The 21439-nt window shown below is 38.5% G+C and overlaps 1 protein-coding gene across 1 annotated transcript in view; it reads right to left on the bottom strand.

Moving 5' to 3' along the window:
* The window catches only part of lgr6 (leucine-rich repeat containing G protein-coupled receptor 6), a 49720-nt gene that overhangs the window by 2268 nt on the left and 26013 nt on the right, over window positions 1-21439 (bottom strand). Inside the window, exons 3-17 of the mRNA XM_032565807.1 lie at window positions 17897-17968; window positions 15519-15590; window positions 9830-10045; window positions 8101-8172; window positions 5814-5882; window positions 5297-5368; window positions 4057-4128; window positions 3610-3678; window positions 3352-3423; window positions 2961-3026; window positions 2294-2365; window positions 1503-1574; window positions 966-1091; window positions 457-611; window positions 26-106 (exon numbers count right to left, since the gene is read on the bottom strand). Of these exons, the coding sequence (XP_032421698.1) occupies window positions 26-106; window positions 457-611; window positions 966-1091; window positions 1503-1574; window positions 2294-2365; window positions 2961-3026; window positions 3352-3423; window positions 3610-3678; window positions 4057-4128; window positions 5297-5368; window positions 5814-5882; window positions 8101-8172; window positions 9830-10045; window positions 15519-15590; window positions 17897-17968 (1358 nt within the window). The remainder of the gene's footprint in view (window positions 1-25; window positions 107-456; window positions 612-965; window positions 1092-1502; window positions 1575-2293; window positions 2366-2960; window positions 3027-3351; window positions 3424-3609; window positions 3679-4056; window positions 4129-5296; window positions 5369-5813; window positions 5883-8100; window positions 8173-9829; window positions 10046-15518; window positions 15591-17896; window positions 17969-21439) is intronic.

Below are 21439 nucleotides of genomic sequence, written 5' to 3'. Positions count from 1 at the left end.
TCATATCAAATCTGACTTCACCTACCAGGTATGGGGGTGCATTGGACACTGGTCTGTAACTTGGATTCTTCTATTTCCAACTGAAACTCCTCCAGATCAGGGTCATCTAGAAGATAGCATTGTTTATATGATCAAAATACAAGGACTGACGTTCTTTGCATTTTGTGTGGATATTAAGTGGCCTATTGTTTGTATTGTTGTTATTTTTTCAGTGAGGTAACTGGTACTCATAAAATTCAATTGTCAGTGTCTAATTTTTATCATTTAAGGTGCAACAAAGCTCAATTACACAGATATCAGGGCTTAACAGCTCTTTGTTATAGTTACAGAATTTGTACACTCACTAATATAATTTTAGTTTTTATGCTTTTGATCATATTGTTGTTAATCACCAAGGTTTGTCATTTTTGTTAAGCAATTGAACTTAATGTGGTTGAGTGTGGATTGCAGTCTTACAGTTAGTGTCTGCATGGACTGGGTACATGGCCACCGTCCTCTTGTGAAGGTCTTCATTTGTGTTGCTCAGCTCTGTGTCCCACTGGGTGGTGGGCTTGTAGGTGTTACAGGATGCATACACACAGCACTGGTAGGCATAAGGCATCTCTATCACCCTGTTGCAAATGGGAACAATATTAATCATCATAACGAAGAAGATTCCATGGCAGGTGGTATTTAGGCAAAGTACGACCTTTGAGGTTCAAACCATAATGCTTTTGGTTTGACCCTTGATATTATGGCTTTTAGGTGCCACTCAGACATTCGAAAAATTAGCATAAAGAGTTAACTTTGTAATTGAGATGTATTTTTATTGTCTAAGTTGAATTCAGAAATGCTTTGCAGCAGTACTTTGTATTTTGCTGGTTGTGTACAGCATGGCCACCTGAATTTTTGAACCGGCTTTGTTAAGCAAAGACGTTTTTTTAGCATAGGCTATATGGCTGATAGGTGGTATTTTTGTACATTACCTCATTTGTGGGAAGTGATCAGGACTGAAGGCCTCATATAAGTCTTTGTTCCCTCTCAGTTTGAGATGAGTGAGGCCTCCTAAACCTGCAACTGGTACAGAGCTGAGGCGGTTCTCAGTCAGGTCCCTGTGGTTAAAAATAAAAAATGAAAAAATTAAAAGAAGTAAAATGTTATGCATGTGAAGTCCTTAGAGTAAAAGGAAAAAGTTTAGTCTCTTTGATACTTTAACCTGTTCAGACATGCTATCAGATTATCTCTGGATAGTACCTACTATCAGATTAGATAGGCAAACTTCAGTCTTCACTCAAAGTATGCGATTTTAAGTTGGCATGACTTGAAATGAGATTGTTGGCTACAAATGTGTTAAGGCTAAAAATGTTGTGTTAACCCGTAGTGATTATGCCCACATTTCTGACATACTGATATATTCTGATACACAACCTTGTCACCCACTTTAAGTGGGAAAGGGACTACTAAAGAATCAGATAAACTGTATGACAGGCTAAGTGAGAGATGTGTATCTGTTTTTTGCTTACAGTTTGATCAAAGAATGAAGTGAGGTGAAGGCATCTGGGTGGATCCTCTCAATCATGTTCCAGCTTAGATCACTGTGAGAGAAAAACAATAAAGTGAACTCAATGCACTTATTGGAGTTACAGTTCTGCTCATTATTCAGGCCTCCTACATAGTATTACAAAGTATGAAATTTGGATATGAAAACTGTTTAGGAACTTTGTAGTAGTCTGATCCTGTAGATGTCAGTATTAGGAAATCTAAAATACTAATTTTGACTTGACCAATGCTTTTTCATCTTTCACTAGTCATGTTTTTATCTCTTAAATTCATTAAGAAAGTTATTTCTTCTCTTTAATGTTATTTCTGTTTCATACTTCCAATATTTTAAAGAGGTAAACCCATTTGGTATTTCTGAGAGAGCTGTGAAAAGCTCCTATACATTTATCATTTACTATTTTCACTGGCATGTTGTAAGTCACAAAATATTGTATTCACAAATGGACTTCATTTATCTATCACTTTTCAAATATTACTGGCCTGTCAAAGTACTTTACATTAAAAGCCACATTCACCAAATGGCATAATGGAATACAGTATACACTAACTATCTTCTAATATCCGCTATTACTCTGAAACATTGGGGCAATTTGGAGTTACTGCCAAAATTCAAACATATGAACTAGATCTTCTGGCCATAAAACGTTTTCACATCATGTCAATACTGACCCACTCTAATGTAGACAATAAATTTCAACAGAACTAACGTAAGACAAAGAGAGAAGAGAAAAACATAGATCAAGGATCAACTCACAGTGCTCTAAGAGAGGTGAGCTGCTGAAAGGTGCTTGACTCTATTCTTCTGACTTGATTGTGTTGCAGTCCACTGTTGTACACAAAGATACAGACGCTTTCATGCAGTGACGTAAATAAAATGTACACAAGTTGAATAAAAAATTCTGACACATAGGTCCATAGCATGGCATATATGGTAATTGTACGCACATTGTAAAATAAACATTTGTAACAAGTTGGAATTGTTTCAAAGAGAAAATGAAAACTGCTGCAAAACCAACCTAAAATATTGATTAGTTAAGATATAATCATGTTTAAATGAATACAAAACCCACAATTAGTAGATTATAAAAAAACTTGCCTACTGTTTATGGAATTCAAAACTTTTTAATGTGTTGAGTTGGCTTTTCTTTAGTTGCCTATACAATACTGCATTTTCAAGGAAATAATTTCCAAACAGCCTTTTTTTGTGAGGGAAAAGTGCAATGACCTTCTATGAGCCAACTGAACAGCAGTGGTCAGTAATAGATGGGGAGGGGCAGTGCTACCTTATTTTATACTTCATACACGTGGAAAAAACTTGAGCTTTTAAAAATGTAATTGTTCAAAATGCACAACCACCTTGTTCCCAGTATCCGGCCCATCCCTGAATGTAAACAGTAATTTAGAAAGGGAACATTACTCACATCTCTTGAAGTGCAGAACAGTGGTAAAAACTGGGAAGATCCTGTATCTGGTTGTATGACAGCTCTCTACAACAGCACATAGAAATAATGCATTTTAAAAAAAATCACATGCAATGTTAGACATTGAGAAACCCTCGACCAGCTGTGAATTTATGGTGTGGGAAATTATGGGCTGACAGGAAAACTTGGGTGTCAGTTCTGTGAGAAGGGGTATACTGCAGAACAATACATTTTTGTTTTTTTTATACATGTATTTATTTTATTTGCTATTTCATGAGGTGAATTTGAGTGATAGCTTTAGGACACAGTTCTCTTGATTTGGTTTTTCTATAATTTTTTAAGTTATGTTCATCCTATTCATGTGTGTGCATGTCTGTGTGTGTGCACTCACAGCACTCTGAGATGAGGCAGCTGCTCACATAGGTCCAGGGGAAGAGTTGAGAGACCGGCCCGAGTCAATGTCCTATAGAGAACAAAAAAAAAAAAAAAAAAACGTATTGTTGGAGAGCAAGTAAATGAAATGATCCCAGAATCTCATCAATCTAACTTAGGTGGACATGCAATTGGCTTGGTTTGCCAAACCTTTGTTCCTTGTGTCTTAGAGCATCCTATAATTTCTTAAATATTACTTTGCGTGTTTGATACTTACAAAATCTCAAGGCTGGTTGTTCCTTTCAAATCCGGAAACTCTTGAATTTGGGTTGCCCCATTCAAGGAACTGATGTCAAGCAAAAAGAAAAAGAACAAAAACCTAAACAATTGCTTTTTTCGCCTCTCTTCCCCTCTTATGCTCACACACACATGCACAAACGCATAACCTGTCTAACAGCTCATTGCAGCCATCAAGCTATTCCTCCAACATCAACACGGGATGTTTTGGCCCTCTCACCAGACATCATAAGTCATACTATTCAACATGTTCTTACAGCACACTCTCTCTTACCACATCAGCACACGGCACAGCAATACAGTAACACAACATCATTCAGTAGGCCATTACACATGTCCGCTGAGCTCTGGCTGCAATGGCTAGAGGATGATTTAAACAGTGTTTGCACTAACTCACTGGAATGGCTTTTATTGACCACATACTTACAGTGTGTGCAGCTTTGGTAAGAATTGGAAAGCAGATTTCCCCACAAACTGGATTGGGTTCTCATAAAAGTGACTGCAAGAAAAAGAGGAAAAAATACAGTCGGGACCAGATATTTAAATATACTACTGTATATACAAAAACACAAATAACCATTTTTTGCACAATATTAAATTAAATTTCTGCTTTATGTCAGTGTGGATGACCAAAATAATTTCTGTTTTGCTTATAGCTAGTTTGTACACTATACCAACTAGCTATAGTATACAAACACTATAGCTGCAACAATGAACAATGCTTTTGTGCATTGTTTAAAAGGAACACATTTGTGCTTTTAAGTTAATTTAGACTTTGACATCCTGACTGATTTATTGAGACGTTGCTTCAATATTTGCACACAATATTCTTTTTTCATGCGGAAACCCTTTCTGCAACCAAACATCTTCACAAAATGATACTATCACTGCCATACTTCATAGATGAAAGGCTGATATCAGGCTTTTTGGCTTCCCTCTTTTTCCTATAATTGCAACAATAGTCATTATGGCCTAACACTTTGATATTAGTTCTGTCAAACCACAGGACAATTCTGCCCAGTGTAAATTCATTACTGGAGTACATTTGCAAAATGTAATCTGCCTTTTTGTGTTACCACTGGAGTAAATCCATCTTCCTCTTAGTGGCCTTTCAGCCGATGCCAGTAGGGGAGTCGTTTTATTTAGCTGTAGTTAATGATGCTTTCCTTCCAACTTTAACCAGCATCTTTAAAAGATCTTCTGTTTTTTTTCGGGAACTGACTTATACATTTTACAGCAAATGCTATTCATGTCTGGGACGTATAAAGAACATACTGACCCTCCTAAGGAGTATGATAGTTGAACATTCCCATGGTGTTTATACTGGCGAATGATGGTTTAAACACATGAACCTGGTAACGCTCGGGTTCTAAAGAAATCTATTTCTCATTATTATGCCATTTAGTAAAAAGGAAAATCCTCTTGGTAATTCTAACTGAGCTAAATCAGGAACAATTTAATCCGATTTAATCTCAGACACCGAGAAGGGAAAATGTTGTTCCATTTTAAATCCATTGTATGTAAATCTCTGATTTCAACTGTATGTAGACGCATGCTGTATAATGTGCTTTGAATGAGCTGCGTTGTAAGTGATGTTGACATGCAACTCCAGTTGTGTTTATTTGATATGTTCAAGTTGTAGCATTGTGATTAAGCATGAAACTCACATGGTTTGGAGCTGAGGGTTTCCCACAAAGGCCCTCTCAGGGATCGCTTTGATGTTGTTGTTATGGAAGCCCCTGAACATGCAAAAACATCCTGTTAGTTATTCTCTCAATCAATATGTTTTGCATTTCGGGCCGATTGCAGGAGCGACATTGTGTTTGTGAGTGAGAGTGTGAGTCATGTGCCCCTCGCGTTGCACCTGCCGTTGCACAGCTGAAGAACATTTTTGGATACATGAGACGTAAACACACAACACATACGCTGTATCTGTGACACATATGCACGCTGCGAAACATCTGCTGAAGCCGAGGAAAAAACATGGTTTGTGCGTGTGCGTCTGTGTGTATGTGCAGGGCGAGTGGCTGCGTGGGTGTGTAGCCAGCACCTGTTTGGGGCGAGAGAGATTGTATCCGAGTGCCACATTAAAATCACTTAACGGGATTACTCGGGATAACACAACCACGATAGTCATGCCGGGCAGGTGTGTTTGGGTGTGTGTGTGTGCGCACTGGTACTCACAGTTCCTGAAGTTTGCTCAGTGTTCTGATTGCCATAGGGAACTCCTGTAGATCATTGTAGTTCAAATCCCTGCAAGTCAAATAAACAGTCATGCTTAAATAATATCTAAAGTCATTGTGTTCGATTTTGCCCCCTACATGGCATCAACGTTTCATAATGACATTCTCCTTCAGTAGCACAGTGAAGCCAGTCCATTCCAAAAAAAAAAAACAGAGACAAGTTAATCAGGCTTAAACAACACCAGAAACAAACTAAATGAGAAATTAATGTTGATGTGTTTGCACATGAAATCAATCTCATTAGTGTGGTTTTTGTGTAACAAAGTTAGACAACCTTTTAAAAGTTTATTTTTTTACTCAAATTAAAATCACTTTTGGCAAAGTGCCCGGCCGATTTAAAGGAGACACACTTTGCTTTTTCAACAAGCCACAGATTTTCTGTGGTCTTTATGCAATGCCTACCATGATGCAAGAATGAGAAAGTACTGGAGATCTCATTTTAAAATTGCCTTTTGCACAGATGTGCTGGTTTTACATGGTAACGGCTAGCTGCTCACCTCACTCTTTACTGCACCATCTCACTTCATTTGTTCTCCTTCTCTTTGTGGTCAAAGCAGTGGTTAGTGTTAAAGAAAGTAAGGCTATATACTTTGACTTTGTGACATAATTCTTTGCAAATCTAAATGGGTCTCTGAAAGACACAATTTCAGACAAAAGTAACTCTAAGCATAGAAAAGGTTATGGATTTTAATATTGTGCACACCGAGATTGCAATAATGGCATATTTGTTAGCCAATCTACGACACATCCCAGTTCTTATGAGCGTCCTCTAAGTCATATTGACCATCTTAATTTTTCAAAGGACCCCCTCCAAATGTGGATCCACAGTAGAAGCACTAACAGCAACATTTATTGCCTCTAGTGATGTTCCCGATTGTGTGTATGAGTAGAGTTGCATATGTGTACACTTGTACTGTATGCCATTGCAGCTGTACACTTACGTAATGTCTTTAAAGTTTCCCATTCTCTACCAAATTAAGTGCTGGACTTTTATGCACATAAATACGGAAGAGGATTAGGGCCACCGAAAAAATAAAAAAAGTAATTCTGACTTTAAAGTCAGAATTCTGAGATTAAACTCAGAATTCTGACTTTAATCTCAGAATTCTTTCTTTTTTTTTCGGTGGCCCTAATCCTCTTCCGTACATAAATGCCATTAAGCCGTCCAAATCGGTTGAGAATTTATTGCTCTTTTGTCCGGTTTGCATATGCTGTTGTGTTTTCTAGAAGTTCACTGGACAGCTCCTCATGCTAATGATTTATATATACATGCTGGGGATTGATGTAGGATGTGGTAATGCATATATCTCATAAAGGAAGCCGCTGCAAGAGATTAACCCCTGAACCCAGCACAATCTCCACGTCAGTGACACCTGTCATCTTACCCCACCGAACCATCTGTCTCTACCACCCTGTGATAGCCCAATCACTTTAACACACACTATTCTTGTCCAAAAGGCTCCATCTCTTTTTCACTTTCTCTGGTTTCCCTTCATCCTCTGCAGAATTTCCCAGCATGCATTATGGCTTTCAACATGAGTATAAAGTGAGCCATACGTTTATGATTGCACAGGCAAAGGTACTTGAATATACTCGCACATATGCTCACTCTCCCACACACATTCTCGTAAAGAAATAATGCATAATTTTTTTACACTTCAACAGGTTGTTAAAGCAGCATGCCAGAAACTGTGTTTTCATCAGACCACCATGAATTTTGCAGGAGGCTTCTCACACTTTCTTTCACTGTGTCAGTTTTCTGCGGTCTCCATATTGGCATGTGGTTAGGATTAGGTTATTGAGGCTGTGGCACGTCCTCCAGGAAAACTCTGCTGGAGCCACGCTTTGCTGTTCTTGACCTTACTGCCTAGCAATTACTAAACATAACACAGAGGACTCCATTGACGATGCTTCAAGGTAATCAAAGTGGATCTTTTCATCTTTGCATTCCTGTTCAATTGTCGCTTGTGGTTTTACGAATTGCTCAAGCACCTGCTGAAATTACCAGTACATTAATCATTATGACTTTATAATTTAGAGCTGCAGTGCAAACTTTTTGGCACACGTTACCTATGATTTATAAAAACACATCTCAAGGCTTTCTTCATGACACCCAGCACAATTATGTGTGTAAAATATGAGGAAAAACTGCATACAGTATGAGAAATGATGACTTTTAATTGCATTCGCTTTCTGAGGTATTATATTCTAAATTCGGGGATACTCACAGTGTCTCCAGACTCTGTAAACCTTCAAAACATCTTGAACCCATGCTCTGTATGTGGTTGTTGTGGAGATGCCTGGGAAAAGTCCATAAAGATTCATGTTTTTGGGGAGCAAAAATGGCCAATTGGTTTGCCTGTTAACACTCAGGAGAGATGCAGAATAGTAAATAAGTATTTCTAGTTCAATTTATTTCTAATGAGGCTATTGATCTAAAATTTACACCAGATGTATGCAACAACCAAGGTAATTGACACATACAAAGAAATTAACACCACAAATTGCTCCATAAAGTAAGTTCTGTGCAATAAACTGGAGATAAGTTATGATGAAAAGCTGTATTAAAAAAAGAGAAAGCTTAAAAAATAACTGAAGAAAGGAATTCTGCTCTTTTTAGGTATATTATTAACTTTTAGTTCTTATTGATAAACTATAAAAAGGTTGATGGATGTTTGGCTTTGAAGAAATGGAGAATTCTTAGAACTAACTTTCACTATGTTTAGCGTGGATAATAAGCGAACTGGGCTCATGATGTAGCATGACAGCATCAGCATGCTACATAATAAAAATGTTTTCATTACCAAAGCATTGCACATATCATTATGGGTAAAAGCAAAGACCTCTAATGGCATTTGCAACCTTTATGCACATAATACTAATGCCGTTGGCTACACACACATTTTTAGAATTTTGGATTATTCCTGTGAACACCACTGAAGCCTTAATCCAGAAGGAGAAATAATATTATTCCATAATGAAACAGCCATCGCACAATATTTCAGACTGAGGAGTCAAAAGATTAATTGGATCAGTTCTGCAAGAGCCAAGAATCTCTTGCCGAGTGATTAAAAAAAGACCTGGAATTAACTAGAACAGTGTTTTCATGGAAACAGTAAGTAATGCATTCAACCACAATGGCATCTATGAGCATGCACTGCACAAGAGTCCACTACAGAAATAAACATGTTGAAACTTGTTTAAAGTTTTCTGCAAAATATTTAGACATATCAAATACTGGCAAAATACAGTCTGATCAAATGAAACCAAAGCTGATCTGCTGGGATGTTATTGCACACCGGGATGCAGAAGAAACACTGCAGACCACCCCAAAAACACCATACCAACAATATTTGTAAGAGGGAACATCATGGGGTGGGGTTGTTTTTCAACAAATGCTAGTGGCAGACTTATAAAGAGAAGATTAAAATGAACTGGGATATTTTCGATGAGAATATGAAGATGAAACGAGTAGATTTTTCAGTAAAATTATTCCTAACAGTCAGGGAAACCCTCAACTAGATATAAAAAAAAAACAACTATTTTAATGACCAGGTCAGTCCCGTAACTTGAATTCATTTAAATTTAAAGAACTGAAGATTAGAGGAAATGGAAAAGATCTCTATAATCCAGAACACATTTTATGTGGAATGATGGGTCAAAATTACATCTGCAGCATTTTCTCCATTTCCACCACTCACATTTATCATTAAAAAATAAAGTATTTTTTCCCAAGTGGTAACTCAATGTTAGTATGTTTTCAGTACTTATTTCCTGTTCCATTCCACTTTATGGCACATGATTTTATTTATGGACTTGTGTGGATTAATAGGGTTTTTACTGAAATCTGGTGTAAATTTCATGTAAAGATGGCCTCTGAAAATGCATTCACTGAAACAGACATTGACATGTTTATCATTTCTGCTGTAAAAAGGCACAAATCAAGATGTCACTTACAGCACCACAAGGCCAGAGAGGTTGGTAAATGCATAATCAGGTATGTGGGTGATCTGGTTGAGGGCCAGCGTCATTGCCTGCAAAGAGGACAGGGAGTCCAAAGCCGTCACTGGTATTTCTGTTAGGGAGTTGTCGTCCAACCACAGGTGTCTCAAAGAGCGAACGCCTTTGAAGGCCTCAGATGGAACCCTGCTCAGGAGGTTGGCATCAAGACGCCTGTGGGACGAAAAGCACAATAATTACTTAAGTTTTGTGTTTTTGAGTGAATACCTTTGTATATTTGTGGTTATGCGTCATGATGCTAGACACTTTGGATTATGGGAATGGTATTATAAGGATTACAGCCCGTTTATTTCCTCTCTTTCATCTTTACTGGAACCTCTTTAGAGTGCCTCATTATGATTTATTCCCCTGCTAAATAAGCTATGTCAATCTTCACCAGTACAGACAAGTATCAAATGCAAGATGAGAAAAACACAAACATGTAGGAATGACTACACTGAGCCTGGTTTCCCTGTCCTCGAGTTATTTATGTTGTATAAAGATTTCTTCGATCCATGTCTGGAAAAAGGGAAAGGCCATTAAAGGCGTCCTCAGCCGTTCTTCCTGTCGGCATTCTTTCCATCAGAATCTCAGTTACTATCGGGACTGACGGTGCTCCATCAAACACCACAAACACATTTTCTTTCATCTGGAGAAGTTATGACCGTGAACACTTTTATGTCTTGAACCATAGGAAACCTAAAATATGTTTGTCCTCTTTATCCTTTAATATCCTATACCCAGAAGCAAAGAGTCTGGATACACACATCCCGGGTAAATACGCACATGGATACACACTGTCGATAGTGATGAACGATCCCCTCAAGGCAGGGTTGACAAGCTGAGACCACTTCCTTTTACTGTTCTTTTTTCTCTGGCCCTTCACATTCATTCATTAATCTCTCATTCCTCCCTCTGGCCCCTCTCCATTCATTTTCAACATCAATGCTGATCCACTCCCAGCTTTTGTGAACTATTGAATCTCTCTCGTTAGTTCTTTTCCATCTTTCAAACATCCTTGCTTATCAGTCTTTCACTGAGCGCCTTTGATTCCCTTGGTCCTCATCCTCATCACCCCTCCGAGGCTACACCAAAGAGAAAGCGTCATCAAAGTGAAATGTGAACTTGAACTCTGAACTTTTCTCTGCAGAAAGATTTTCCATTAAGGGGAGCAACTGTACACACTGGCAGATGCTGAAATCGAAAGGCCCATGGAACATACATATATGTATACACACACACAGCTTCATTGCACTGAGTTATGTTCTAAGTGTTATTAAAAAATATTCGTCCTCTTACTTCTGTTTTTGCTTGTAGCACCTAAATGCTTCAGATTATCACATCGATTTTATCCTGAGAAAATGGTAAATCCTCTTCAAACTAACCTCGGCCTTCTAAGGAAAATTATCATATAGAACTATTTAGGGTTTGTACACTTGGCAAACATTGGCAAGCATTTGCAATAACTAGCATTCAGTCTTTCTGAAGTTATTTTACAATGTCTTCCCAATCCTTTTTGCAGGATTGTTTGAGCTCAGCTACATTGGGTGTTTCAGAACATGGACGACCTGTTTAAGTCTATGCCACAAAATCGCAATAAGATTTAAATCTCAATTTTGACAAGGTCTCTCCATCCATCCACTATCTATAGTATAGGAGGTATAGTACATATACTCAATACCTGTTTATCCTCAAATGGTCACAGGGGAGCAGGTGCATATCTACAGCAGTCATCGGGTGAAAAGCATCCTGTCCAGTCAGTCAAAGGGAATCACAGAGATAGACCTTACAAACAACTGCACACTCTCCTCTAAGAGCAATTTAGACTGATAAACATGAAACATGTTTCTTGAGTGAATAGAATAGAAGTACTTTATTCATCCCAGCAGGGAAATTACTTTGCAGTTACAGCATAGAGACAAGACACACTAACAACTACCACTGAGTAGTAGTTGTAGATAAAATAAAAATAAAAAATAAAATATAAAATGCTATAAATTGTAAAAATATGAAATGCTGTTAATATAAAAAGCAACTTAAGAGCAGTCGTTGCAAAGATTCCAAAAATGCAGATATGTACTGTATATGTAAATATACAGTATGTACAGCAAGTGTGCCACAGTGCAGTTGTGCAAAATTGGACTGATTAGTGCAGAACAATGATTTAGCTTTTATTGTACAGTGAGATGGCATGTGGCAGGAAGGATTTCCTGTATCTGTCCCTACGACAGCGGAGCTGGAGCAGTCTATGTGAGAAGGTGCTCCGCTGTCTGTCCACTATGTGGTGGAGAGGGTGCTGTTTATTGTCCATAATAGACAGAACCTTCTTCAGTGTCCTCCTCTCCACCACAGTTTCCAGGGACTCCAGCCTTAGTCCCAGTACAGAGCCAGCTTTCCTGATGATTTTGTCCAGTCTATTAGAGTCGCTGGCTCTGATGCTGCTTCCCCAGCACACAGCAGCAAAGAAGATGGCACCGGCAACAACACTGTGATAAAAGTGTCAGTGTCAGTTTCAGTGTTTTTTTTTCTCTCAGAAGTTTGAGAATAAAACCAAACTCCATGCAGCCGGATGCCAGGACAGGATTCAAACCCAGGGCCTCGAAAACCTTCAAACAGTCATAAGCCATTGCCTGATTTTATCCTTCAGAGTTTGGGGCTAAAGAACAGAATTCATGGTTCCATCAATTATAATATGATTTATGTCTTTAAAAAGCAAAGCAGTTCAAGATCATTACTGTGTCACCACCATATTTCACTTTAGATTTTATTTCAAAATGCTGCATAGTTGTATAAACAATGTAATGGGATACACTTTCCAAAACTCTTGTGGATCATCAGGATGTTTTTTTGTTGTTGTTTCTTTGTTTATTTTTGGCGAATATGAGATTTCCAATGCCACAGAAAATGTTTTGTATTACTTTCCAGTCTGATAGATGTCAGCGACTTTGTCATCTGTTCATAAATTTCTGTAGATAAGACAATGATGTGTTGCTTTTGAAATTCTTTAGCTTACTCCATGTTGTCATAAAGGTTATATTTAATTTAATTATTTTAACCAGAGATCTGGCAGTAATCAGACTGTTAAAGTGTGGCTGTGACGAGTGAAATGTAATCAAAAAATTTGGTTAATCAAATTTAATTCATAATTTAAGAAGGGGGGCAACTGCTTTTTTGCTCTTAAAAATAATATAATCGGTTAAAACATGCCTTTTGTACAGTCCTAGAGATCAGCCATGTACCTACTCTTTAGAAGGGAACTTGTTTGTCCTTGAACAAATTCAAAGGGTGAAAAGTATTGAAGACTCTTCAAATTCCTATCCATTTCTATGGAGCAAAATACTAAATAATTTTGGTAGAATGTTCAGGTCTTTACAGGATCAAGACAAATAGGGAAAGTTCCACTGAACCCAATAAAGCAGACTATTTCCTGCCCATCACATCAAAGTCTAACCGACATCTATAGAAATGAGGAGCAGGCAGAAAAAGAAAAGGATCTCTTAAAATACCCCAGAGATCTGGGAACCTGCTTGAGTTTGTTCAATTCTCCAGATGGCTAAGCGTTTATGCAATAAGGGAGTTGGAGGACCACATTTTTAAAGTCAGTGTTTTGAGTCAAATCTCTAAAAAACAGGCTTGGGCTGATTTACAACCATTTGTGAAGATCATCAGTGGTGATTACGCTTCTTAACCAGCGGGTTGAGGCCCAAAACACATGTGTCAGCTTGTGACAGGCACCAAACTCAACAACAACACTGCTTCCTGTTTCAAATGGTGAGAGAAAAACTTTGAATCAGTTCCTGCACTTAGAGGGATTTTTGCTGAGATTAAGCGATGGTTTACTTAGGATATACCCTTCTTTATATGTTTATGCCAATGTAAGATCCATGTCCTGACTCATTTACCATCTCCATCTTTTTACCTGATTTGCCTTATGCCAATGAGAGGCGCCAACAAGATTCATTCTCAAAAGCCTTTCCAGTAATCTTACTCTTCAGAGCTTATCATTACTATAATGACAAGGTGCGTCTCTGTTCATTGGCTTTGTGTGTATATTTGAGTGCATTTTTTTCATTACCCGATGTGATTTCTATCTCAAAGGCACTGTAAGAAGACCTCCCACACACAGAGCCTGAAGACAACCAGGTATCGATGAGATAGCTCATTGTTTAATCAGATGTAAAGGTATTGGGTCAAAGACAGCAACAGGTAGACCATCTCCTGTGCTGTACAGTGTAGATGGTATTCATGTTTAATAAAAGAGTGCAACTCTACCATTAACTCTCAAAAAGGTTTAACAGAATATGTTTTTTTTCTTAAAAAAAGGAATCTGAAAAGATTTTTAGGACCAACATACTTCTAACTGAAATGCGTAATTATTGTATATTTTATAACTTTATCAACATTTTGTATGAACTGTAATTATTTTAATTTTGTCATTTGTCATGTATTTGAATGATTTCTACTGTACAATGTGCATTTTTAAATGATGGACAGCAGCAGCTGGGTATAAAGCCAAGCTAATGGGGACCCTAAGCAATAAATAGGTGCATGTGTGCGCGGGCGTGCGCGTGTGTGTGTGTGTTTTGTGGCCTTGTATTTGTTCTAGTGTAGGGTCCAGTTTTCCAATAAATATTATGCTGTGAGCTCATTAGAGGTTTTCTTTGAGATGGCGGTTAGGTTTAGGACTATTTTTCTATTTATTTATCTTCGGTCATTTTTAACCTTTCCATACAGAAGTAAAAAAAAAAAAAAATCAGCAAGGTAGAGTGAGTTTAGGTTAGGTGTAGGGGTAGGCATGAACTGGTAATGGCTGGTTTAGGGAAAGGGACAGAGTTATGCTATAGAAATGAATGAAAAACGAATGGAAGTCAATGCAAAGTCCAATGTGCGCGTGAATATGTGTGTGTGTGAGAGAGAGTGCAGGATTTCTAGCTATTTAGGGAATACAGGCCTGCTTCACAGCAAACAGAAAGGTAGGTTGTAGGTTTTCTGTAGAGGACTTTATGTCTTTCATGCCCGGCCCCTAGTACATTACAACTCGAGCAATTTGTGCGTCTGTCTGATGAAAGAGGGAATGTTTGCAGAAAATTATTAATTTGGAAAGCAGAGAAGTGGGGTATGTATTTTGGGGCAAAGTTGAGAGGAACAGCCAGGGTTGAGGAATTGCAGGAGTGGAGGTCCAAATGCGCTCGTCTAAACATGCACGCTGACATTTATACGCTGACCCCACAGATTAGACAATTAAACGACCAAACACGCTCATTAGCCGGGGGATAGCTGCGTGGGTGGTGGGGGAAGAACGGAGGAGTATGAGCGGAGGAGGAAGAGAGAGAGAATTGGTGGAAAATGGGGTTGTTTCACAGCTCATTGGAGATGCTCTCGCTGGCCTGCAGTGTCTGCTGTTTCCCTCATGGTTTCCAGATGCTACCATGACACAATCGGAGCCGTGACTCCTACCGTCAGGCTCTCGCATTGAAAGCAGGACCGTTGCAGCAGACACCAGGGTACAGTCTGCAGTTTGTCAGCGGTACACTATACCTGCACTGTGGTTAAAGCTGACAAGTGTGGGTGGCCGTGGACGGGGTGTCTTATTCCCTGCTAGAGCAGCATAATTAGACTGTGTGTGCAATGAGAGAGAGAGACTCACAAGGACAGGAGGTTGGGGAGGTCCCATGGAGCATCATCAGGAAGTCTCTCCAGTTGGTTGTTTTGTAGCATCCTAATAAAGGCACAAACAAATGAGTCAGCTTCAGGCATCAGATCAGTGCAGTTAATTTGTCAGCTCACATCAAGCAGAACAAATAATTCCATTGTGACGGAAATCTGACACAGGAGGTAGCGTGGTCTGAGTAAGTCTGAAGAGAAGCAGAGGAAAAGGGGAAAACAACCAGGACCTCCTTGGGTGGGCTGGTGATGTCATCCTCAAAAGAATGGCGCAAAAATGAGGGGGAAATGGGAAGGAAACAATCGTCTTCTCTCTTCCTTCCTTCATTTTTCATTTTCTCTATCTATCGCTCGACATCAGTTTCTACAAAGCATATCAATCTCAATGTGTTTCTTAGCGGCACTGTTGTGGGCAACTGTAATTATGCGACTGTTGCTGCCATTATTTTCAAAATAGGACATACAAATCTGACCTGAGGAAACTACAATTGGATAAATAGCATTTATGTGTCTTGCCACAGTCTCAAAATGACTTGCTGGTATTAGGTCTGTACTTTGGCTAGGCCATTCTAGCATATGACTATCCTTTGATTTAAACAACTCCATTGCAGCTCCTTCTAAAATTTAAGAGTCTTTCTGCATTCCCCAGTCTATCCATTTCCCTATTAGCTTTAACATGTTTCACTGATGGAAAAAAGCATTCCAAGAGCATGATGCTGCCACAACCATTTTCCACTTTGTCGATGATGTGTTTAAGCAGATGGACAGTGTTACAATTCCACCACATGTAGCATGTTGGATATAGACTAAACAGTTCCATTCCAGTGAGCAAATGAGCAAGTGAATAAAAAATATGAAAAGTGGGAAAACAACAAATAGAAAAATAAATGGACTAAACAACTGTTAAGAACTTTTCACTATTTTGGTTTCATCTGACCATAAAGCCTCCTTTCATGTATCATCTTTTTGCCTCTCTTTTACAGAAGCCAGAGAAATGGGTACTGGGCTAATCATTTACAGTTTTTCCCCATCTGCAGCTCCACCAAAATTACCACGCACTCCAGTTTTGGTAAACTGTGATGTCTTTGTTGTTTTGCAGTTGTGCCATGCTCTTTCCATTTTTGGATAAAACAATGCTATTATAAGATGTTTAAATAATGTGATATTGATTTTTAACCTAACTCTCCCTTAAGCTTCCCCAGAGGTTTATCCCAGGCTTTTCTGTTGTGTTCCATAGTGCTGTTTGTTCACAAACTTTCACTAACAAACCTCTAAGACCTTCACAGAACAGTTGTGTTTATCCAGAGATTAAATGGCATACTCTATTTCTTAATTAGATCACTTCTGATTACACAGGGTTTTATTTAGGGGTTGGAAGTAAAAAGGAGCAAAATAAAAATGAATGACAAGTTTTCGTTTCTTTAACAAACAATTTTGAAATCAATCTTCTGTTTTCTATAATATGAAATATTACTGAATTACTGAAATCTGTGATAACATGGAAAAAATGTAAAAGGATCAAGTGAATTTGAATAATTTTGCAAGACGTTGAAACACAGCATTTGAGATGTTGACATTTCCAAAGAGAATCCTGGAAAGGAATCTGTTTGCCTTGAGGCCTAACTTCTGAAGTTAGTTTCATTGTCGTAGTGTGAATGAAAACCTTTAGACATGTATTTGTTTTTTTTAATTGGTATCGGTTGAATTTATGGCTGGTAGACTTTTTATATCTTGGAGGGTTTCACAAACCATGATCTTAAAATATACACCGCTTTGCCTTATTTCTTTCCAAATTTCCTCAGATTTCAAACTGCAGTGTAAATAGCTAAGTTTATATTTTGTGGCATAAATACCCCAAATCTTCCGAGCCAAGACCAAAGACGGGCTGCTTGCCATTGCTTGTGAAAACCTCCTTAGAACCTTTAAAAATTCACAGGAAATATGACCATAACTCAGTGGATGCCACACGTCCACAGGTACTATGTGTTTTGTTGCTGACTTGTACTTTGACCATGCATGGGATGACAACTGCAGTGTCAGAAAAAACTGCTTTAAACAGGTTCTGAAGAAATTTTTTGACACTTGGTGCAGTCCTGTTGGGAAGTCTGACTTGGAAGGCCAGACTTGTGTGTTTGTCCATAAATCCAGTCTTGAAACTTAAACTTGTTTAGGACTTGAAGGGAATTATAAGCAGACCATGTCTCTCTCAATCCATAAACTTTAACTGTTTTTAACAATCCATGGCCAGTGCATTTTATTTCAGGCAGGAAGACTGCTTCTCAGAACAATCCAAGATTGTTCAGCACTGGATTAAGTTAAAGCCATATCAGAACAGGACTAAGACATAAGGTGCTTACTTACAGAACTCTGAGGTTGTGAAGACCCTGGAGAGCGCTGCCTGATATATACCTCAGCTGATTCCCGGAGATTCGTCTGGAAGAGAAACATACGTTTTAGAAAAGAGCCTTTTTAAAGTAAAAATTCAAGCATAGCTACACTAACTAAAACGTTGTACAAGTCTCAGATGAACAGTTTTATCGTTTATTTTCCTCTATGATTTTGGATTAGGCTCCGCCAATATGACTTCATTCCATATTTACAACTTTGGGGTTACAGTTGGGGCAGTATGCAAATAACAATATTTGATTCCTTTCTGTGTGGTTACTATTGGCTGAAAACTCAAACTGAAACCTTAACCAATCCTGGGAGCTCCGATGAGTGAGTAAAAACTGAGTGCACTGCAAGAAATTATATGTGCGTGGGGACATATGCAGTGTTTGTGCACACAAACACATGTGCAATGTGAATATGTGTGCCTATTCTCATGTCCTTGAGGAGAAATTGGGCCCGTTCTGAGGGTCCATGAGGACAGCACGGCAGAGAAACCACACACATTCACACAAGCAATCCAATCAGTTTGTTTATCAAACACAGCACCTAATGGTCATTTGCGAGTGTGTGTATGAAATATCCAAATAAATAACATTCAGTCCAACAGATTTAACTCCCAAGGTCACAAGCTGGAATCGCAATTTAAACACAGATTTGGTTCTTCACAGCCCAAGACCACCCACTTTTATTAAACACATGCACACATACGCTAAAGGTTAGTCATTGGCACCCTCCTCCAAATCAGACCAATTCTCTACAGGTGCAGCTTTATGCTAAGCAGCTTTTCTCTGGCAAAGCTGCAACATGAATATCAATGTACTGAAATATTAGTATCAAGGACTGTCTGCTTTCCCAACATGCTATCATCCATTCAGTAATGAAGGAGAACTCAGGAAAAACTTCATCTGACATCTGATGTTGCTGTCAGCATCACAGATGATTATTACTGCATAGTATTGAACTGCACAACTCCAATCACAAAAGCCAAATCTCAAACTCATCTCAGTGTAGGACCATTATAAAACTTAGATTTACTAAAAAAAAAAAAAAAAAAAAAGATGTGCATCAGCATAATAAAATACAAAGTTATAATAGCTACAGTTCAGTTACTTAATGCTACAGTTCAACTGACAGTGATTGATTAAATGTCCCTCACAGCGTCTGGATGTCAACGGAAAATGCATTGGAGACATGTGGTCTATGATCCCTGAATTTATGAAATCTAGAAAAGGAAGTTCAGTTTTGTCCGTTCGTCTGATTTGTTTACAACAAATGGTTTTACTGTCTCTCAAAAAACGAAAGCTCTCCAACCCTTGGGCTGTGTCAGGTTTTGTTGTTGCATAAGATTGCTATTTGAGGCAATTAAAAAGTCACATTTCTAGGGAGAAGTGTTGAAAGCTCTATGCAATTGTAAAACAAATCTAAACCAGTATTTGAACTTAGTTTATATTTAATTGTCTTCCAGAATGCTGTCTCCCCTCTTGTGTATGAAAAATGATGTGTATTTTGACGCCAATTGTAACAATCCTTGAGATTTGATTTTAATCGTGATTAGGATAACCTTCAGTGATGTTTGGAAGATAATTAAGAAGTCGTCATGATGAACTGCTGCAGGCAGTTGACCATATGACTTTAAGCAAGGATGTAAGACATGAAATATGCCCGGGAATGGAGACTGAGCAGCACTCCTTCTTGCTGCTAATTTTTGTCTTTTTGATATAATCGATAGTTTAGAGTTGCAAGTATAGTTGAAACATGTACAACAGCAAGAGAGAAACATAGCAACATCTTTGAATTGAGATAGACATACTATCAGTCCTGACTGACAGCAAATATTCAGTTGGCAAAGTGAAACCTGTTTCCTGACAGTGTGGCAGATAAATCTAAGTTAAGACGCAAAGCATTAACGGAAGTGATCAGAACCATCAAGTGGTGAAGCTGTTGGAGATGCGGGATATAGGCAGGTAAAGAAACACTGTTGACCAAAACATCACACCGATTTCTGATGCAAGTCCTCTTTCTGATTGGACACTAAGAGATGTAAGAGATGTTGTGATAAGCTCTGCTTTATCTGCTTCCTCTGAAAAAATATTAATTAATATTCTCAAAAAAGAGCCAATTTTCTGTCATTATACATATTTACTGTACATAAAATGACAAACACACCAGCTAGTTGGCTAATTGCTGTTTATTGTTCACAAGTAGAGATCAGTGGTGTATGTACTGGATGAAAAATAAATGATTGCATCAAAGTCTTGCAATTATATTATATTTCAAGTTTTAGATAATAAGCCTTGTATTTATGTTTTTGTGTGAGCTATCAAAGAACTACACCATAGAATCCAAATTAACAGTCTGGAATTACACTTTAGCCTTTTTTCTCCTTCTTCATTTTCAGACTTTGTCAAACAGACAATTTGTGTCAAAATTGAAGATGAATATTTAAGAAAGGGGGGGAAAAAACAACATCAACAGTACACCGACAGTTGCCATGGACCAACTCTTTCCATGGTATGAGTGCATGCATTTTTGTGTGTAAAGGATTGCACGTTTGAGTGAATGTTCCACACTCGGGCTTCGAGTCGTTCCACATCAATCTCATTCTAATGAAAGGCGCCTTGCACTTGTCAAACCGGGGCTCCGGCTGTTTTTGCTTTTAATTTGATTTGGGGATTGCTAGAATTGTTCTTGGCCCCTGCTCTGCATAGATTAAAAACTACACCTCGGCACAGCTCTGCTAAAATGATTTATATATAAAACAACAGAGGACAGTGGTGTTGAAATGTAAAGGGGAGAGAAAAACAGGAGTGGCGCTGCTTTTCATGAAGATGAGACCACCCTGCTATCAGCGCTAATCAACGAGGACTTTACTGAAGCGTGCCAACTGCTGATTATCCTACGTATCACCGCGTCTTATTGCCTCAGAATAATAAACAAACTGACAGATTAAAGAGTTAGAGAGCAAGGATGAAAAACAAGATCATTTTTTCTGGATCCAATCTTGCATAGTGATAGAAGAAAAGCAGAGCGTTGGTGAGTGATGGGAGCTGATGATGAAAGAAGACAGAGAGATTAAACAGGACTTATCTGAGAACGCACCATTTTGCACAGCAGTGTCTTCTATTTGGACATGCTCATTTGTGACACATAGAAGTAAAATTCTGACTGTAGCAACCTTACTGGTGTTTGACCCCTCTGCTCACCCCCAAGGTCAACCACTTAACCTGCCATTAACCTCCAAATTTGTGGGAGTAAAACATACACAGCAGGAGTGTCTGTTCTGTGTGAGAGGCTGTGTGTTTCTCAGGGATAGACTTGCTGACAAATGGTCATGTTGGCAGCTTTAAAATGAGAACTTCTAGTTGACCTTGATAGTCCCAGCTGTGGGCTGCACCTGGAGCATCAACGAAGCCAATATCATAACCTCTCAAACCCCGACCGCATCATATTCCTGGCTTATCGGCAGACAATCTTATCGTACAGAAGTAGAGCAGGGTAGCTCTGGCTTCTTCT

Source organism: Xiphophorus hellerii, chromosome 1 (genome assembly GCF_003331165.1).
Source record: "Xiphophorus hellerii strain 12219 chromosome 1, Xiphophorus_hellerii-4.1, whole genome shotgun sequence".
In the NCBI taxonomy this organism is placed as follows: Eukaryota; Metazoa; Chordata; class Actinopteri; order Cyprinodontiformes; family Poeciliidae; genus Xiphophorus; species Xiphophorus hellerii.
Note: the sequence above shows the minus strand (reverse complement) of the source record. Positions and strands in the feature narration are given on the sequence as shown.